The sequence below is a fragment of the Miscanthus floridulus genome, chromosome 8 (genome assembly GCF_019320115.1).
Source record: "Miscanthus floridulus cultivar M001 chromosome 8, ASM1932011v1, whole genome shotgun sequence".
Classification (NCBI taxonomy): Eukaryota; Viridiplantae; Streptophyta; class Magnoliopsida; order Poales; family Poaceae; genus Miscanthus; species Miscanthus floridulus.
This window is the reverse complement of record NC_089587.1, coordinates 116,574,185-116,590,239: the sequence shown is the minus strand read 5'-3', so window position 1 is coordinate 116,590,239 and position 16,055 is coordinate 116,574,185. Positions and strand designations below refer to the sequence as shown.

At 44.3% G+C, this 16,055-nt stretch overlaps 2 protein-coding genes across 2 annotated transcripts; both read right to left on the bottom strand.

Moving 5' to 3' along the window:
- Positions 1-603: 603 nt before the first annotated feature.
- On the bottom strand, positions 604-8,345 carry LOC136477206 (DEAD-box ATP-dependent RNA helicase 29-like). Its single transcript, XM_066475291.1, has 11 exons — positions 7,743-8,345; positions 6,263-7,424; positions 6,116-6,173; positions 5,823-5,924; positions 4,761-4,800; positions 4,525-4,601; positions 4,336-4,388; positions 2,559-2,640; positions 2,437-2,487; positions 1,764-1,899; positions 604-1,406 (listed from the first exon to the last, which is right to left on the bottom strand). The coding sequence occupies exons 1-11, from the start codon at positions 8,227-8,229 to the stop codon at positions 1,087-1,089; spliced, it is 2,568 nt and encodes an 855-aa protein (XP_066331388.1). The 5' UTR covers positions 8,230-8,345; the 3' UTR covers positions 604-1,086.
- Positions 8,346-10,307: 1,962 nt separating this feature from the next.
- LOC136477205 (RNA-binding motif protein 25-like) lies at positions 10,308-15,823 on the bottom strand. Its single transcript, XM_066475289.1, has 7 exons — positions 15,276-15,823; positions 13,983-14,236; positions 13,684-13,836; positions 12,513-12,891; positions 11,771-12,430; positions 11,165-11,691; positions 10,308-10,750 (listed from the first exon to the last, which is right to left on the bottom strand). The coding sequence occupies exons 1-7, from the start codon at positions 15,742-15,744 to the stop codon at positions 10,517-10,519; spliced, it is 2,676 nt and encodes an 891-aa protein (XP_066331386.1). The 5' UTR covers positions 15,745-15,823; the 3' UTR covers positions 10,308-10,516.
- Between the last annotated feature and the right edge of the window lie 232 nt (positions 15,824-16,055).

The following is a 16,055-nucleotide window of genomic DNA, read 5'->3' as shown; positions in this document are numbered from 1 at the left end:
ACCATGCTATCTGATCTGTTTCTTTTGCTAGGTGATGTGACCCTGATTCCTACTGCCTCCAAAGCCACGCACTATGTCTGACCACGTACCGATCAGGTTTCTTTTGCTCGTGGCCGTAGCTACTACTGCCCCCCCACTACATCGAATCCAAGAAACCCCATCGCAAGTCGAAGCTAGGCTGGCTAATGGTTTACACGCCCTAGTATCATCTTTCGCCTATGCTCTTTTGTTTTCTTTTTCAAAAGAACACAGAAAGGGCGTTCTGCTAAGAGGAAAAGTTGCCTGAGTGGCTTGGCGGCGCTGGATCGTCACTTCGCACAGAACTTGAGCCGGCGTCCGTCCATTCGACGGGGCAAAACCAAAAGACGGCAAGTAGCGCGACGTGGCGCGGCGGCTGCGCCGTGCGGTGTCACCCACCACTCGCAGTGCCCGCTTTAGTTTTGGTTTGGGAGACCACAACACCACCAGTTGGCATCATGTGTCCCATGCTCTCAACAACGACGGTGCTCAACACGGACAACACCCCACTCAGGAGATAGGAGTAGAGTATTTTTTTAGGGCAAAAAAGCTTTCACCAAAACTTCTGCACTGATATTAGCCGAGTATAAAAAAGAGCATATCTAGTGCAGAGAGCTCCCGCTCTGTGCGGGGTCTAGGGAGGGGTGTCAGTGGCAAGCCTTACCCTCGCCCGCGCAATGCGAGGAGACTGCGACTCGAACCCGTGACCTTCCGGTCACAGACGGTAATACTCTACCGCTTGCACCAGGCCTGCCCTTCTATTAGCCAACCTGAGTATAGGCTACAGAAAAACACCAGTCTGTTTGCAACACAGGAATTGTACTGGTCAGGAGAACCATGCAGCTTCATTGATGCTCACTCACATCAAGACACACATCATAGTAGTTCTCATGCTATGGTCTTGCCTGTTTTCCCCCACCGCTACAAATAAACAAAACTGTGCTCAGCAAAGATGGTGTCTGCCGCAATAATAACAGAACATCATCGCTCCATCAATCTGAGACCACAATTCAGCTTCGAAAACATCTCTCTGCTTGTGCTGCAAATCTGAAGAACGGAGAGCATGGATCACCTCCCGCCCTTCCCTTTCACCTTGCCCTTACCTTTCCCTCCTTTGCCACCAGCCCCTTTGCTGAACCCTTTCCCGGTCCCTTTCCCGCTTTCCCTCCCTTTCCCGTTCCCATCGGGCCGCCTGTTCTTCTGGAACTTGTTCTGGAATTTGCCGTCCTTAGCGGATTTGTTCTTCAACCGCGTGATTTCCATTGCCTTCTGCTGCCTGCTCTTCTGCATTTGCTCAGGGTTCCTTATTTCAGAGGGCACGTTGGCATTTGGTATGGACCTGCGGCCATGGCCCGCGAAATGCTTCTTGTTGTCTCTCTGATACCCGCCTGTACAAAGGTCACAGCGTCCATCAGACAGTGTTCTATACACATTTCATCATACCAAAGTTCAGTGCTATTAAAGTACTCAGCTGAAACAAACCGTGCTAACACAAAGGAGAACCAAGGCAGTGCACAGGGCAACAATTAATTCACTCAACTGAGCAAACCTTCAGAAACATTTAATGGGCTTCTATCTTCAGTAAACAGATAATATGTTTTCATGCCAAAACTATAGAGACTGGAAAATAAAAAAGTAAAAACAGTAAACTTCAAAAACAAATCAGGACTGAATTTCAACTTGCGAGAGTAAATAAAATCACAAAAGGCAATGGTTACAACACAAAATCAGAAATAGAGCGTTACCTGAACTGGATGTGCCCTTTTCTTCAAAGTTGCCAGATTTCCCACCAATACTGATTGATTTATGTGTCCTCTGCTGCCATCTCTTATATATCCCTGTAGCCGATGCCTTTATCTTTGCACCACCCTCCGTTTTAATCTAACAGAAGTTAGGAAAGAATTTTCAGACTTGTGAAGTTAAACTATTTGATCTTTCACTGACATATATGCTGAACATACCATATCGGCGTACTATAAATACTAATATGTCTTGGTATTTAAAATGAAGCACTGAGCTAGGAAGAGAGATCTCAATCCACCTTTAAGACATAAAACTTGTTACCAGAAAATAAAAATAAAAATAGCATTAAGTGAATAATGTTACTTCCAGAGGGCCTATTACCCACTTGTGAAATTCTATATTTCTGGGTGACCATAACATTCGAATCTGCATAGTTCATAACAAACCCAATATGTATTTTTAAAGTACAATCGATGTTTCCATTTGTCACAGGGTCCAGGATATTCAAAATTTCAACTGGTATGACATAACATCTAGCAAATGGGAATCACACTAAAAGAAAAATGAATGATACTCAAATGCAGCTTGTGCTAGTCAATTTATTCAAGTCGAGAAACTGTAGAATTTCAATGATATTTTAAAACATCATTGAGCGCATAGCATGCAGGAGATTACCTTTCCTGTAGCAGTGACACGATCCCCTGCATTCAACTTGACAAATTTGTTCTGCAGTAGTAGAATAAGCATGTTAATGAGTATGCCATATGTCTAAATATCAATGTCACACGAAAATATACCTTCATCCAGTGATATCGAGTTTTCTGTCCTTGCATACCAGAAGCTTCATCATCAACTAAATCAAGAACAGCCGCATCCAATCTGCACGACAGTAGTAACATTGTTTTAAGCAACAGGGGGGCAAGACTGCACGCTTGAATTCATGAATAAACTAAATAACATTGACATCCAAAGTACTGTCTTCATCAACAACATAGAAAGAGCATGGCAGATCCTACACAACATTAGGTTTACTGCACATGTTGCTGAATCATGCATATGCTTGATAGGCTGGACATGGGAAGATCAATTAACAAAAAGGCTTGCTGTCAACTGATAATCTTTCTTGGTGGAACTGCTTTCAATTATTTTGTGCTTGCCAACAGTTGTCTCATCCACGTTACAACAGGAGACACAGTTGCACTGTTGCATCCCACAACAGAAATTACTGACAGCTACTAAAGAAACAATCCATGAGAGAGCGAGATAAAGTAGACACATCAAAAACTTGCAACAACAACATCAACAACAAAGCCTTTAAGTCCCAAACAAGTTGGGGTAGGCTAGAGTTGAAACCCATCAGAGCAATCAAGGTTCAGGCACGTGAATAGCTATCTTCCAAGCACTCCTATCTAAGGCTAAGTCTTTGGGTATATTCCATCCTTTTAAGTCTCCTTTTATTGCCTCTATCCAAGTCAACTTCGGTCTTCCTCTGCCTCTCTTCACGTTACTATCCTGACTTAGGATTCCGCTACGCACCGGTGCATCTGGAGGTCTCCGTTGCACATGTCCAAACCATCTCAACCGGTGTTGGACAAGCTTTTCTTCAATTGACGCTACCCCTAATCTCTCACGTATATCATCGTTCCGAACTCGATCCCTTCTTGTATGACCGCAAATCCAACGCAACATACGCATTTCCGCGACACTTAGCTGTTGAACATGTCGTCTTTTCGTAGGCCAACATTCTGCACCATACAACATAGCAGGTCTAGTCGCCGTCCTATAAAACTTGCCTTTTAGCTTCTGTGGTACCCTTTTGTCACATAGGACACCAGACGCTTGCCGCCACTTCATCCACCCTGCTTTGATTCTATGGCTAACATCTTCATCAATATCCCCGTCCCTCTGTAGCATTGATCCTAAATATCGAAAGGTATCCTTCCTAGGCACTACTTGACCTTCCAAACTAACATCTTCCTCCTCCCGAGTAGTAGTGCCGAAGTCACATCTCATATACTCAGTTTTAGTTCTACTGAGTCTAAAACCTTTGAACTCCAAAGTCTCCCGCCATAACTCCAGTTTCTGGTTCACTCCTGTCCGGCTTTCATCAACTAGCACTACATCGTCTGCGAAAAGCATACACCAAGGGGTGTCCCCTTGTATGTCCCTTGTGACCTCATCCATCACTAAAGCAAACAAATAAGGGCTCAAAGCTGACCCTTGATGTAGTCACATCAAAAACTTGGATTCAACAATTTTCTAAACTGTAATAAGATTGCCAAAAGGAATGCTTTAAAAACTTCCTTTTCACAACAGTTGAAAAAATAACCAACATAAAACAGCAAGGCAACAAGAAACAGGTCCCTAGAGGAACACATTACACATGTCAATGAACAATTTAAATAACAAACCAATCCACAGAAGAATCATAATCACATTTTCGAAGTGTAATACAATTTGTACTTCAAACATTACTTCCCCTAGTAGAAACACTCAACAGTGGCATTTTGTGGATATGCTATATCATGGAAATGAATCACTCAAACTTCAAAATGGCAATCATACAGTGCATACCTATTTTCAACAAAGCCTTCATTGTCCCTCACTGACAACCCAGCTTCCAAATGCTGAAGTAGGCCAAAAAAGAATACAATAACTCAATGTTAGGCCAAGACACTACAACTGTAAGTTCAGATTGGATCATTTCTAGTGCAGTTAAAGTTGCATAAGAGTAATTCTTTAAGCAGGGTTTACAAGGCATACATGGTTTTGAGGTACTGAACTTATGTAGTAGTCCTCGTCTCTAAAGCTCTGTGCCTTCCGTTTCTTGCCACAAACTTCTGGAATGGGTAAAAAGACCAAAGAGTATAATCAATATGGTAGTGAGAATGATTCAGAATCTCCAGAAATACTTCCAGAGCTCACAATAAAGTAGACAAAATAAAAGGCAAAAAAAGAGTTTTAGTTTTCACGACATAATTAAGTAGAAAGTTGAAGACCTTTTTTCTCCCAATTTGAAATGTCATCTACCTCTTCAACCTGCATGAAAATAAGAGAGGCCATAAATCACTGTGCAAAGCAAACTATCAAAGAACCATCTTCAATATAGCACTGGCAAATGAACAAAAGGAGAACCTTTTGTTCATTTCTATAGAAGCAAAATTTGTCTGCGCAGAGTGGAACTTTGACAATAAATATGGATCCAGTGATAGTGTGGCACATACTAACATATATTAGACTAATTGTTGTCCACTAACATTCAATTCAATGTACTAACTTCAAATAGCCAAACTAGATATACCATCTTAGAGACATGAACCAGAATGCAAATAAATCAACACGGACCACGGACAGACAATGCTGGCGGGTCTGCTAATTGTTTATACAAAAAGCATTGAAGTGTATTAGAAACTATGCTTAAGCACATATGCAGAACACTTACACGTGCTGGAAAATAATATTACGAGGTTAATACCGCTGAGAATGAGTATGGCAGGAGACTTTGCATGTCAGGTAAAGAGGACATAACATAAGTACATCTTATTCTTCGCTGTTTCTTCCCTTCTAAAAAATGACAGCCCCCAACTAATACAGAGCCCCACCTATCTGAATTTCTTATTTCTTAAGCAAGAAAGAAAACAGTTAAATCTTGTGTAAGGAACCCTGAGTCAATGCAAATGACAGCAGGCTGACCAGCTTTTGAAGAAATGCATTCTTTTCCATTTCTCAGTTAATTTACTGTAGACTGCATACAACTTGACTGGAATAATTGATTATCCAGTTTAGCTTTTATATATGATAATAAAGCGTGCCAAAGTACAACCTTTAAGGTTTGCTTATAGATATCTAGTACTCCCTCTGAATATTATTGTCAATTGTCAAAGCTAGCATTCAAAGATGTTTGCTGTGAGCTCTGATAATCTAGTTGAGCAAAGGCCAAGCCAATGCCTCAACTGGTGTACATATAATAAGGTTTGTCAGTACCGCATATCCAGCTGGTTGTCAGCAAATTGCTAGGGTTCACAGAACAAACAAGAATAGCTTTTCAGAGTGGAAATTACCTCTGGCCTTGGATCCTCTGAACTCTTTTGGTGAACTAAATTTATAATCCCCTCATGAACTTCTCGTTTCTTCTTCATCACATCTAGCCATTGATTAGAACCCTACAAACATGCCAAGATGAAAACAGTAGCAATAATGTTTTTTTCTGGCATACTGTGAGTCAGAATCATCATTTTCAGCATAGATCAGTATTTAGTGACTCTATGTGCTGACTGATTGCAGCAGATGCATAGATCAGTATTTAAGCCAAGAATATGATACTGGGAAAGGAACAAAAAATGGTTTATGTTACCTTAGAATTTCGTGCTTTAGTAGCTTCACCTTCAGCCTCTAAAATAGTCTGCTTTGGCCTGGAAATCAATTTAGGGTAAAGAAGCTCCATTACATGACACATTGAATAAATACAAGAAACATAATTTTTTTGAGCTAGAGTAACTACCGAAATGATTTCAGGCGTTCTGAAAATGCAAGAGCTGAAAGCTCATCTGACCGGAGAACGTCCCTGAAAATTGGATGAAGACCTTCACGAGGCAAATCTTTTACCCTTTTGATGGATTCTTTTGAAGGCATAGCACGAGTCTTGAGATACAACCGGAAAGCATTAGCACATGGCTTTTCTAATGCTATCAAGTCTGTACATCCACTAATAACTTCTTTTAATCCATCAGAGGCAAGATCAAGGACGGTTTGAGGAAATCGCCCATACACTGATTCCCCATTTGCAATAGCTTCATCGATTTTCATATTTATACCGTCCATATCTTTTAGGAGTTCCTCCTCCGTTGGAGCAGGTCTAAGAGGCCTTGAAAGGAAAAGATGTAGGTCCAATAAATATGGCATGTCCTCTGAAGTGACAAATGTATAAGCTGTTCCACTTCTACCTTGTCTAGCCACTCGACCAACTCTATGAACAAATAACTTAGGCTTTGCAGGAAAGTCCCAGTTCACTACATTATCCAGCAACGGAATATCCAAGCCCCTCGCAGCAACATCTGTCACAATAAGTAGCATGGTCTTCCTTGCCCTGAACTTTGAAATATGAATCATACGAGCTTCCTGATCCATAGCACCATAGGATAGGGAAGGCTCTAAACCCTCTTCTCTGAACAAAATATTCAAGAACTCCACATGATGCTTGGTTGAAACAAAAATTATTGTCTGCTCCTCGGAGCTGATGTGCTCCCTGACCAAATACAGTAAGGCAGCAAGCTTCTCTTCCTGGCGCAGTGTGAAGAAGACGAGCCTGAGATCAGGACTGATCTTTTTGTCCAAGTCAAGCCTCACAATGTGCGGATCACGCAGACCAGCTTTTGCAAAATCTGCAAGGGCGCTCGGCAAAGTGGCACTAAAGAGCAATGTTTGTCGTGTATCACTTAGCTTCTTCAGAATATCGTGCAAATGTTTGGCGAACCCCATGCTGAACAAGGAATCTGCTTCATCAAACACAACATATTCCACTGAACGAAGAGTCATGTCCTTAACATCATTCAAATGGTGCATGAGCCTGCCTGGCGTGGCAATTATGATATCAGGACACTCTGACAGGTCCTCAAACTGACTCTCCATGCTATCTCCACCAACGATTATGCTGGTTCTTAGGTCTACAAAATAGGGGGGGGGGGGGGGGGGGGGGGGGGGGTCACTACTCCACATTAATGAAAACATTTCGAGCTGAGAAGGCGCAACCCAGAAAACATAAATTGATGCACAACATTGCATACAATGATGGCTATTAAGTAAAGCAGATCAATATAAGCCGCTGGATTATGCATCTCGAGAGTGCTATCATATAGAAAATCTCAATTGGTAAAACAAAACAACTCACAGCATGATGGCTACATGTACTGATGTACAAAGCTGAGAGCGTGCATAACGGCACATTGGCATGGCTACGAGCGTGCGCAAGGGGTACCACGCACCTGTGAACTTGCCGAGCTGGTTGCAAAACTTGAGCGTCTGCATCGCGAGGTCGCGGGTAGGGGAGAGGATGAGCGCGCGGACGCCGGCGCTCGGGTCGCGGCGGCGGAGGCGCTGCAGCATGGGCACCAGGAACGCGGCGGTCTTCCCGGAGCCCGTGCGGGCCATGGCGGCGACGTCGACGCCCGCGAGGATGAGCGGCATGGTCTTGCGCTGGATCGGCGTGGGCACGCGGTACCCCTTGTGGCGCACCCCGCGGTACACCTCCTCGCAGAGCCCCATCGACTCGAACCCGCCCGACTTGGCCTTCTTGCTCCCGCCCGACTTGGACTTCTTGCTGCTGCTGCCGCCGCCGCCGCCCGCCGACTTCTCGCGCTTCGGCCGCCACGGCGACACCGCATCCGGCTCCGCCGCGGTGTCCATGGCGGATGAGGAGGAGGGCTTGGGCTTCCTGGTGGATTTGGACTTGGCTGGGGTTAAGCGAGCCATGGGTGGGAAGTAGGGAGGGAGGGAGGAGAGACGAGAGAGATGTGGGTTTAGCCGTTTAGGGCTTTATCAATGTCGGCCGCGGCGGCGAGGTGCTGCGGAGGGGAGGGAGAGGGAGGAGAGGAGACACGAGGCAACTTGCGCGACGAACCAGGTAGGGAGTGATGGGCCGGGCCGACAAGAAAACTTCATGGGCTAAGACACAATATCGCCCAATGATTTGTTTTTTTTTAAACTATATCGCCCAATGATTTTAGGTCTACATTAATCTGAGAAGACATTTTTCTATATTTAAAACGAAAGAAAGTACACCCTCAAGAAAAATATAGAAGAAAATATAGCTCACTAATTAATTGATTGCGCAGTGAACAAACCTGTATTGTACGAAGAAGAAATTGTAGTTGAGTTTCACTAAGAGCATATTTGGTACACATCAGAAAATTGGCTATCCACCAATTATCCCTCTTATTTAGATGCACATGCACTAGAGCTAATTGAACTAAAATTAGCTACTCTCTCCGTTCTAAATTATAGTTCGTTTGACTTTTTTACCCCAAGTTTGACCGTTCGTCTTATTCAAAAAATTTGTGCAAACATAGTCAAATTTAAGTCATTTTTGAAGAACTTTTTGTTAATAAAGCAAGCCACAATAAAGTAAGTGATATTTATCATAAATTTTTAAATAAGACGAATGGTCAAACTTAGAATCAAAAAGTCAAACGAACGATGGATTTAGTAACTAACAATTAGCTCATGGTATCTAAATATTCCCTAATTAGTTCTACCTAGACTCGAGGTGTGTTCGATATAGTTCCACGTCTTGATTCTTTATGGAATGATTCTAGGATGGACCGTCATCAATTCATCATACGTCTAGACTCTAAGTGACTATAGTTGTGTCCAAACCAAAACAGACAAGCTCAAAAGACAACGCAACAGAATGACAAACTCAAAAGACAACGCAAGAAAATGAGCCATAAGTAGAGGAGCAAGAAACTACAGATTTATTGCACAGCAGCAACTACGAAGAGCTCCACGATACTGCTACAGCAGATAAGCAAAACTGAAATATGAATCAACCTGGGCACATTTAGACCGAGAACCGACCCGAACCGAACCGAAACCGAACCGAACTGTCGGTTTTTCGGTTCGGTTTCGGTTTCTGGTTCTGGGAACTACGGTTATCGGCTCGGTGTTCGGTTTGTACGTGAAACGAAATCGTAGAACCGAGCAACCGAACGACATTCATCAAACTTCCTCTCCTCTTGCTAGAGCACCCCGGCCCAATTAACAGGCCCACTCGAACACTCCACCTTCCCGACCCAATCCACCCCGTCCGCCACGCCGTACACCCACGCGAGACACCCGAGGGGAGGGGCGAGCCAAGCCACTCGCCAACCAAACGCTATCCACTACCTTGTGTGCGGCGGCGCGGTGCTTAGCGTCTTGGCGAAGGCGTGGAGCAGCGAGCGCCGGAGAGGGCGAGCGCCGCGGCGTCGGCTGCGAGAGCAGGAGAGGCGAGAAGCGCGACAGCGAGCGGCGCGGCGTCGGTTGTGAGCGTCGGGGCACGCGAGCGGCGCGGCGGTGGCTGAAGCCTAGAGGCCCGGTGTTGGTGGGGCAACGGCATCATCTGCCAGATCGATTGTTTTTCCTTCTTTTCCTCCGTTTGTATTTTGTAATCTGAGATTCTGGGTACTTGGATCCAAAGCACAATCTCCTTCTTGTTTGTTTCTCTGTGCTGATGTAGGTTTCGGTTTGTTTGGTGGAAACTAAAAACCAAACGTTTAAAACCGACACCGAATTGGTCGGTTTTTGTTTTCTCAAGCAACCAATCGATTGTTGATGTCTACGAACCGAAGTTTTGGGAAACCGAAGAAACCAAACCGATTAGTCGGTTTAAACCGATTGCCCGGACTGAAATATGAACATCTTCCAAGAGAGTTTGCACACACACGATGTATGATTTGGGATTACTTGTGGCTACTGCCAGCATTGACATTCTTCGTCGTACAACAAAAAACAAGTCACGCATAGGTAGGCTGTTGACGCATGTAAACAGCGCCAAACACATTTATGCAATCTATCAAAAATATTACGCACAGTATCTCATTGATTCTCGTATACATTTCTACAAGGGAAGAGTAAAATCAAAACCATCAACTCAGCGTCACTAAAAATGGTTTTTGATGCTTGCAGCACAGTATGACCTTACAAGCGTGATCACAGTTGAGTAATGTAAATCAGAGGTCATACAAGGTAAACAGGCTTAGCTTCATGACTTTGCTCTTCCTTATAGTCCAGATTCGACTTTCTTGATCTCAAATATCAGCATCCTCCACATCTTGAGGACAAACATCTCGGCCTCAACATCCAAAATCGACTGTAGGAGATCTAGCATTTTTTCTGCCTGAACGTGGTCTTTGGTGCAGGAAATAATATAGTCCACCAAAGTTGATTCCTCCTCTCCAAGAAACTCAATAATCTTTTTTGAAATCCAAGGTCTCATTCTCTCGTGCAACTCATGCTGCACCAAGAAAGAACAAATCATAATGTCAAATAGAATCAAAAGGGATACATGCGCAACAAGATAAATTGTATAACAAGGGGCGAGAAACAAAAATACGTGTTTCAACTTCCATGGTAACCTAACAGCTAATACTTAATCAATTGGTCAATTGGTCATGAATCATGGGCAGAATGAAGACAACTGAATCGCGACCACATGTTTTAGGGTGGTTTACAAAACTATGCAAACCAGAAACTCATCGAAACAGCACCAGCTGTTATTTGATTAATTACCCCAACACAAAGGAAGATTAAAAACACAAAAAAATGCATGTGCTAAGTAGTGAAAAAAAAGCTTGAGAACAGATGAAAGAACACAACACTATTCAGCTTCCAAGTTAAAAATAGTGCAAGTTAATGAATTTGATTTCACCTTGTCATATATCGCCCAGTTTATATCATAGGCAAAAAGCTCTTCCTTTGTCCTTGGGATCATATCAATTAATTGCTTTGCATCCAGAATCTTCTTGTTCTCTGACTTGGGCTTATCCTTCTCGCGATCATGTAGCTTCTCTCTTCGCTCATCACTAGGACGACCTTCACTGGATCTCCTATTCCTATCCTTCTCGGCGTCAGCCTTCTCTTCCTTTGAGTTAGAAACTGAGATGCGCTTGGCAAACTCGGCAGCTGCTGCGACATTTGCCCCAGTAGAAGAATTAGCCTGTACAACTTGTAATTCTTCATTGGAGTAATCGATAGGTACTAGAGGTCTTATGCTTTTATCAACATTATTTTCGTCATCCTCTTCAGCAAAAACTGATGGAACAGATGTCCTTTTGCCCAAGCCTATCAAACCAAAACCCAGTTTTTTTGCTGGGGCATTGCTGTTTTGCTTGGTATCAGCGAGTTGACCAGGTGCCATGCTTGTTTCTTCACCATTATTTTCCATACCAAGTCCACCTGGCCAATGAGAAAAAAGAAAAGGATGAAACTGGAACATGGAAATGTGATAAGACTCAGAAAAGACATTCACACTTACCAGCACCAACACCATTAGCAAAGCTCAGGATGTTATCAGCCTCCACAACCGCCGGCTTATTTTGTGCATCTGTTTCCTTTTCGTCACCACCATCAACCTCCATAAGTGTAGCAGACTCTTCAGCAGCTGCAGCCGCCGCTGCAGCTGCTTCATCTGCTTGCCGTTGCAACTCTACAGCCCTCCTCCTTGCTTCTGCAATTTCCTCTTCCTCCCTTATTTTATCTGCCAAATCTTCCTCCTTTTCACGTTGCCTCCTCCTTTTCCTATCTTCAAGTGAGCTACTACTTCGCTTCCTTTTCCTATTATCCTCTTCATCACTATTATCTTCCTGCTTCAGGATCTCCCTTCTGCGGTTATGTTCTCTGTCTCTTTCTTTCTCCTTTTCACTATATCTCTGATATTCTTTCTCTCTCTCCCTAGATTCCCACTCCTTAAGGCGATCCCTGTATAGCCTATCAGCTTCTCTATGCTTGTGATCCTTCTCTCTATCCCTCCGTACTCTTTCACGTTCCCGTTCACGATCATGCCTTTCAAGATTTTTGTCCCGTTTATCCTTATCATGCTCTCTATCCTTCCTCCTATCAGGAGAGGCAGTTTCAGATCTTTCAGTTTCATTAACTGCCCTTTTATCAGTGTCAGCATCATTCTTATCATTAGAATCTGCAATTGCAATAAAATATATTAAAGAAAAAATGCTATTATTGGGCAAAATGAAGTAACCATAATTAGGAGGACCCAGTACCATTTTTTGCCTTATCTACGCCAGAGCTATCAGCAAATTGTTGAACCGGTGGAGGTGGAGGTGGGGGTGGGGGTGGCGGTCTAGTCTTTAACCACTCCTCAATCATATTGCTTATTTTTTCTGCGACGTCTTTATCAGCTTGAGAGCCTTCATCAGTAACAATCCCAAATTTCTTAGTGTTCTCTTCATTGTCCTTATCTACGGCATCTCCTGTCTCCTTATCCGATTCATCAGGGACAGATTTTGATGATTCATTTTCAGCAACAGCTGTAGTTCCATCACCGCTTGCATCTTCTGTTTCTTTTGCCTTCTCTTGTGCTCTCTTCTTTTCCTCAACATGTTTCTTCAGGTAATCCTTGGTAGCATCATTTATATTAATCTGGTATAGAAAATGGAACAGATGCATTATATAGAATTATCATTAGTTTAAGAACCTACAGAAAATTAACATTGCATTGACAGGATGAAGAAAGGTTAACTCAATGAGCATTCGTATAGTACTAACTATATTACGGAAAACTTCTAGGCTTACGTATAGTACTAAAGCAATGATCATTTGTATAACATTTGATTGGTGTCGGTACCCGATGATATGCTAAACTGTATTTGTATTCGTTTTAAAATCTGGAAACAAATGTGGTGAATGCACTATCCATTCCGATCCATTTTCACCCCGAACTTTGGTATCTCAGTTGCCCCCTGAACCAATCCAAAAGAAACCACAACATGATCATGACATGATGAGAGACTATTACTATTTTTGGCAACAAATATTGAATATGCAAGCTAAACAACTACTTCCTCCGTTCCATTTTATCTGGCGTAGCACCATAACATGCGCTCCTATTAAATGGTATGCAGCAGTTACGCAGCGTTTTTCGCTTTTCCCACTCCATGCATGCGTGCATGAATAATTGATCTGTAATTCCATTGGCCTGCTTCTCCTCCCTTTGCTGCATGCAATTGATAACAGCTCCACTAAATATAGAAAACAAAGCTGGATTAAATTGTTCTTGGTATGTTGGCGCCAGATAAAACGGAACGAGGGAGTACTTGCAAACAGTTGTCACTTCCCATGTCACGCCCAGCTCTTCCAAAAAAAATCTAAATGCTAACACACATTTTTTTCACCAATGAAGTTGAGACCGAAGACAGAGGCAATGATGCATACCACCAGTTCCTGACCATCAATGCTCAATTTGTTGAGAAGCCGTGTCGCACAAAGGATGCCTTCAGCAGATTCAAATTCACAAAACCCAAAACCTTTAGGTTTTCCATTACTTGGATCTTGGGCACGCTTCCAACTCTTGATAGGTCCACAAAGCTGAACATGGTCCAACATTAGACAGACTTTTCTACAGTAAAGAGTTACCTACTAAATTACAAATAGAAATGGTACTGATAAAAGGGAAAAAAATCAACCCTTCCATACATACAACTAAAAAACATATAAGAGAAAAGAAGACATACCCGAAGAAGTGAAAGAAGGAAATCATTGTCTACTGTTGGGGCAATCTTGCCAACATAAACTGCAGTTGGCGGTTTATCAGCCAGCGTAACAGCTGGAGCAGGTGGCCGGGCACTTGGGGCTACCAAAGGAGGAATAGCCCTGATCCCAGAAATTATTGGTGGTCGTTGAATTGCCACGACACCAGGCGGCGGCATTGGACGTGGAACAAAACCTGGACGAACCATAGGATACGGTGCAGGATAACGAGGCAATCCTGCAGAGACAGACAAACGACACCTATGCAACCACATTAGTAAGTATACCCATGAAGTAAAACACAAGATACCTCATAACACATAGAATCAGAGAATGTAGTCATGTGTAAACAGAAGATACCGAAAGCCATAAACAAATAAGAGCAGACTGAATAGATAAGCAATATCTTGCCAGTTCAGAATTCCAGAGTGAACATCAACGGAAGCAATATCTTGCTCAAATGAAAAGGGAGCTAAGCAAAGCTGGCCTTACCTCTCAACCTCAAGGGCAGGATAACATACTTGTATTGGTTATTTGAGAAACTTGGTATAGCTCACACCATTGCAATGCACTACTCAGGTAATAAGAGCTCAGACAAATATGTCACTAATCTACTCTTCTTATCAACAAAGAAATGTATATGAAAGCAGAACAAAAAGATATAGCCGGCATATGAAAATTAAACGGCAGAAAATCATGATACCTTAGCAAGTTTTTGGAACAACCCAGAGCTGAAGCATCTAAGTACATAAAGAAACTGAGCCTAATTAAGCAGTGAGACGAGCTAAAGCATGTGAATCAATTAGACAATGTAAACAAAACCAGTTCAAATTCAAACATTCGGCATACCACACTCAGTGAGGGAGCAAATGATCTAGAGCTTCAGTTAGAGCTGCAGAATCAAACATGAGCCGGCACCTCTCGCTGTGGGGAGTAATGGCTGGCACGACCACCGCTGTAGCAGAGAAATATCCGGTCATCGTTATCAAGCGAGCGGATCCCAGTTTCTCTAACTCTATCTAAAGCACTAGCACCACACCTCTAAACGCTAACCAACACCCTGCCCAGGTCCAATGCACAAATCCTCTCGATTCTCCCAAAACCCACAAAGAGATCCTCAACATCGCAGCTCATGGTACACCTTGAAGGTTCAGACTTGAGAAATAAAACCGGATACAAAATAGTGGGCAAGGCATAGATTCGTCATCGTTAACTAACTAACTAAAACCAAGTCGCGGTGTCGCAGAGGTTAACGGAGTTGGAGATCAGGGACCCACCGGGATGGGGGACCGCAGCGCCCTGCTGCGGCATGTATGCTCCCGGCTGGGGCGGCCCGTACATGGCCGGTGGCCGCACGGCGCCCGGTGGCATAACGACCTGGACGCCCGGCGGCTGCATCGCCTGCGGCATCGGGTAGCCCGGGTTCGGCGGCACCGCGCCGTACTGCGGGACCTGGTGCGGCGGCGGTGGCGCCGGGGCACCGAGCGGACGGAAAGTGGCGGCGAAGGAGACCGGAGCTGGGGGCATCGGCGGCGCGACTGCCGCCGGAGGCGTGGAAGCGGGGGCGGGGGCGGGGGCAGGGGGCAGGCTAGGGTTTGGGCTAGGCGCCGCGGGACCGGGCGTCGCGGGGTTTGGCGGGGTGGAGGTGGCGGCGGGAGGCGGGGTGAGCGTGGCGGCAGGAGCCGCGGCTGGGGGAGTGGCCGGCGGCGGGCCCAGGTTGTCGGGCGGAGGCGCGACGGCCGCCATGGTGGTAGGGAGAGGCGGGGAGAGCCGAGATGGTGGTTAGTTTGGGTTCGAGTTGGAGCACGAGGCGAGGAGACCGGTTGGGTGATCAAGATTGCGCTGGTGGATCGATTGCTCCCAGCCAGTGGAGAGGGCTCTGGCTGGATGCACTGTTGCCTGTTGGGCCTGGGCCCTCTCGTGAATTATTACGGGCTCCCTTTATCCATTCAGTGGTTTAGGGCTCCATGGTTCTCTGAATTTTTGGCGCGCCAGTTTTTCCGAGTGGAAAAAGTCCTTTACACCTCTTTTATCATAAAAAAAGTACAGTATTCCTC

Excerpts from the sequence above, each read along its gene's own strand:
- LOC136477206 (XM_066475291.1), bottom strand. The coding sequence starts at position 8,229 with ATGGCTCGCTTAACCCCAGCCAAGTCCAAATCCACCAGGAAGCCCAAG. Across the intron at positions 4,801-5,822 it reads CAGAGGATCCAAGGCCAGAG|GTTGAAGAGGTAGATGACAT; the intron begins GTAATTTCCACT and ends ATTTTCATGCAG. Across the intron at positions 1,407-1,763 it reads AAAGGGCACATCCAGTTCAG|GCGGGTATCAGAGAGACAAC; the intron begins GTAACGCTCTAT and ends ACCTTTGTACAG.
- LOC136477205 (XM_066475289.1), bottom strand. The coding sequence starts at position 15,744 with ATGGCGGCCGTCGCGCCTCCGCCCGACAACCTGGGCCCGCCGCCGGCC. Across the intron at positions 14,237-15,275 it reads CGCTGCGGTCCCCCATCCCG|GATTGCCTCGTTATCCTGCA; the intron begins GTGGGTCCCTGA and ends CTGTCTCTGCAG. Across the intron at positions 12,892-13,683 it reads TTGATGGTCAGGAACTGGTG|ATTAATATAAATGATGCTAC; the intron begins GTATGCATCATT and ends TTTCTATACCAG.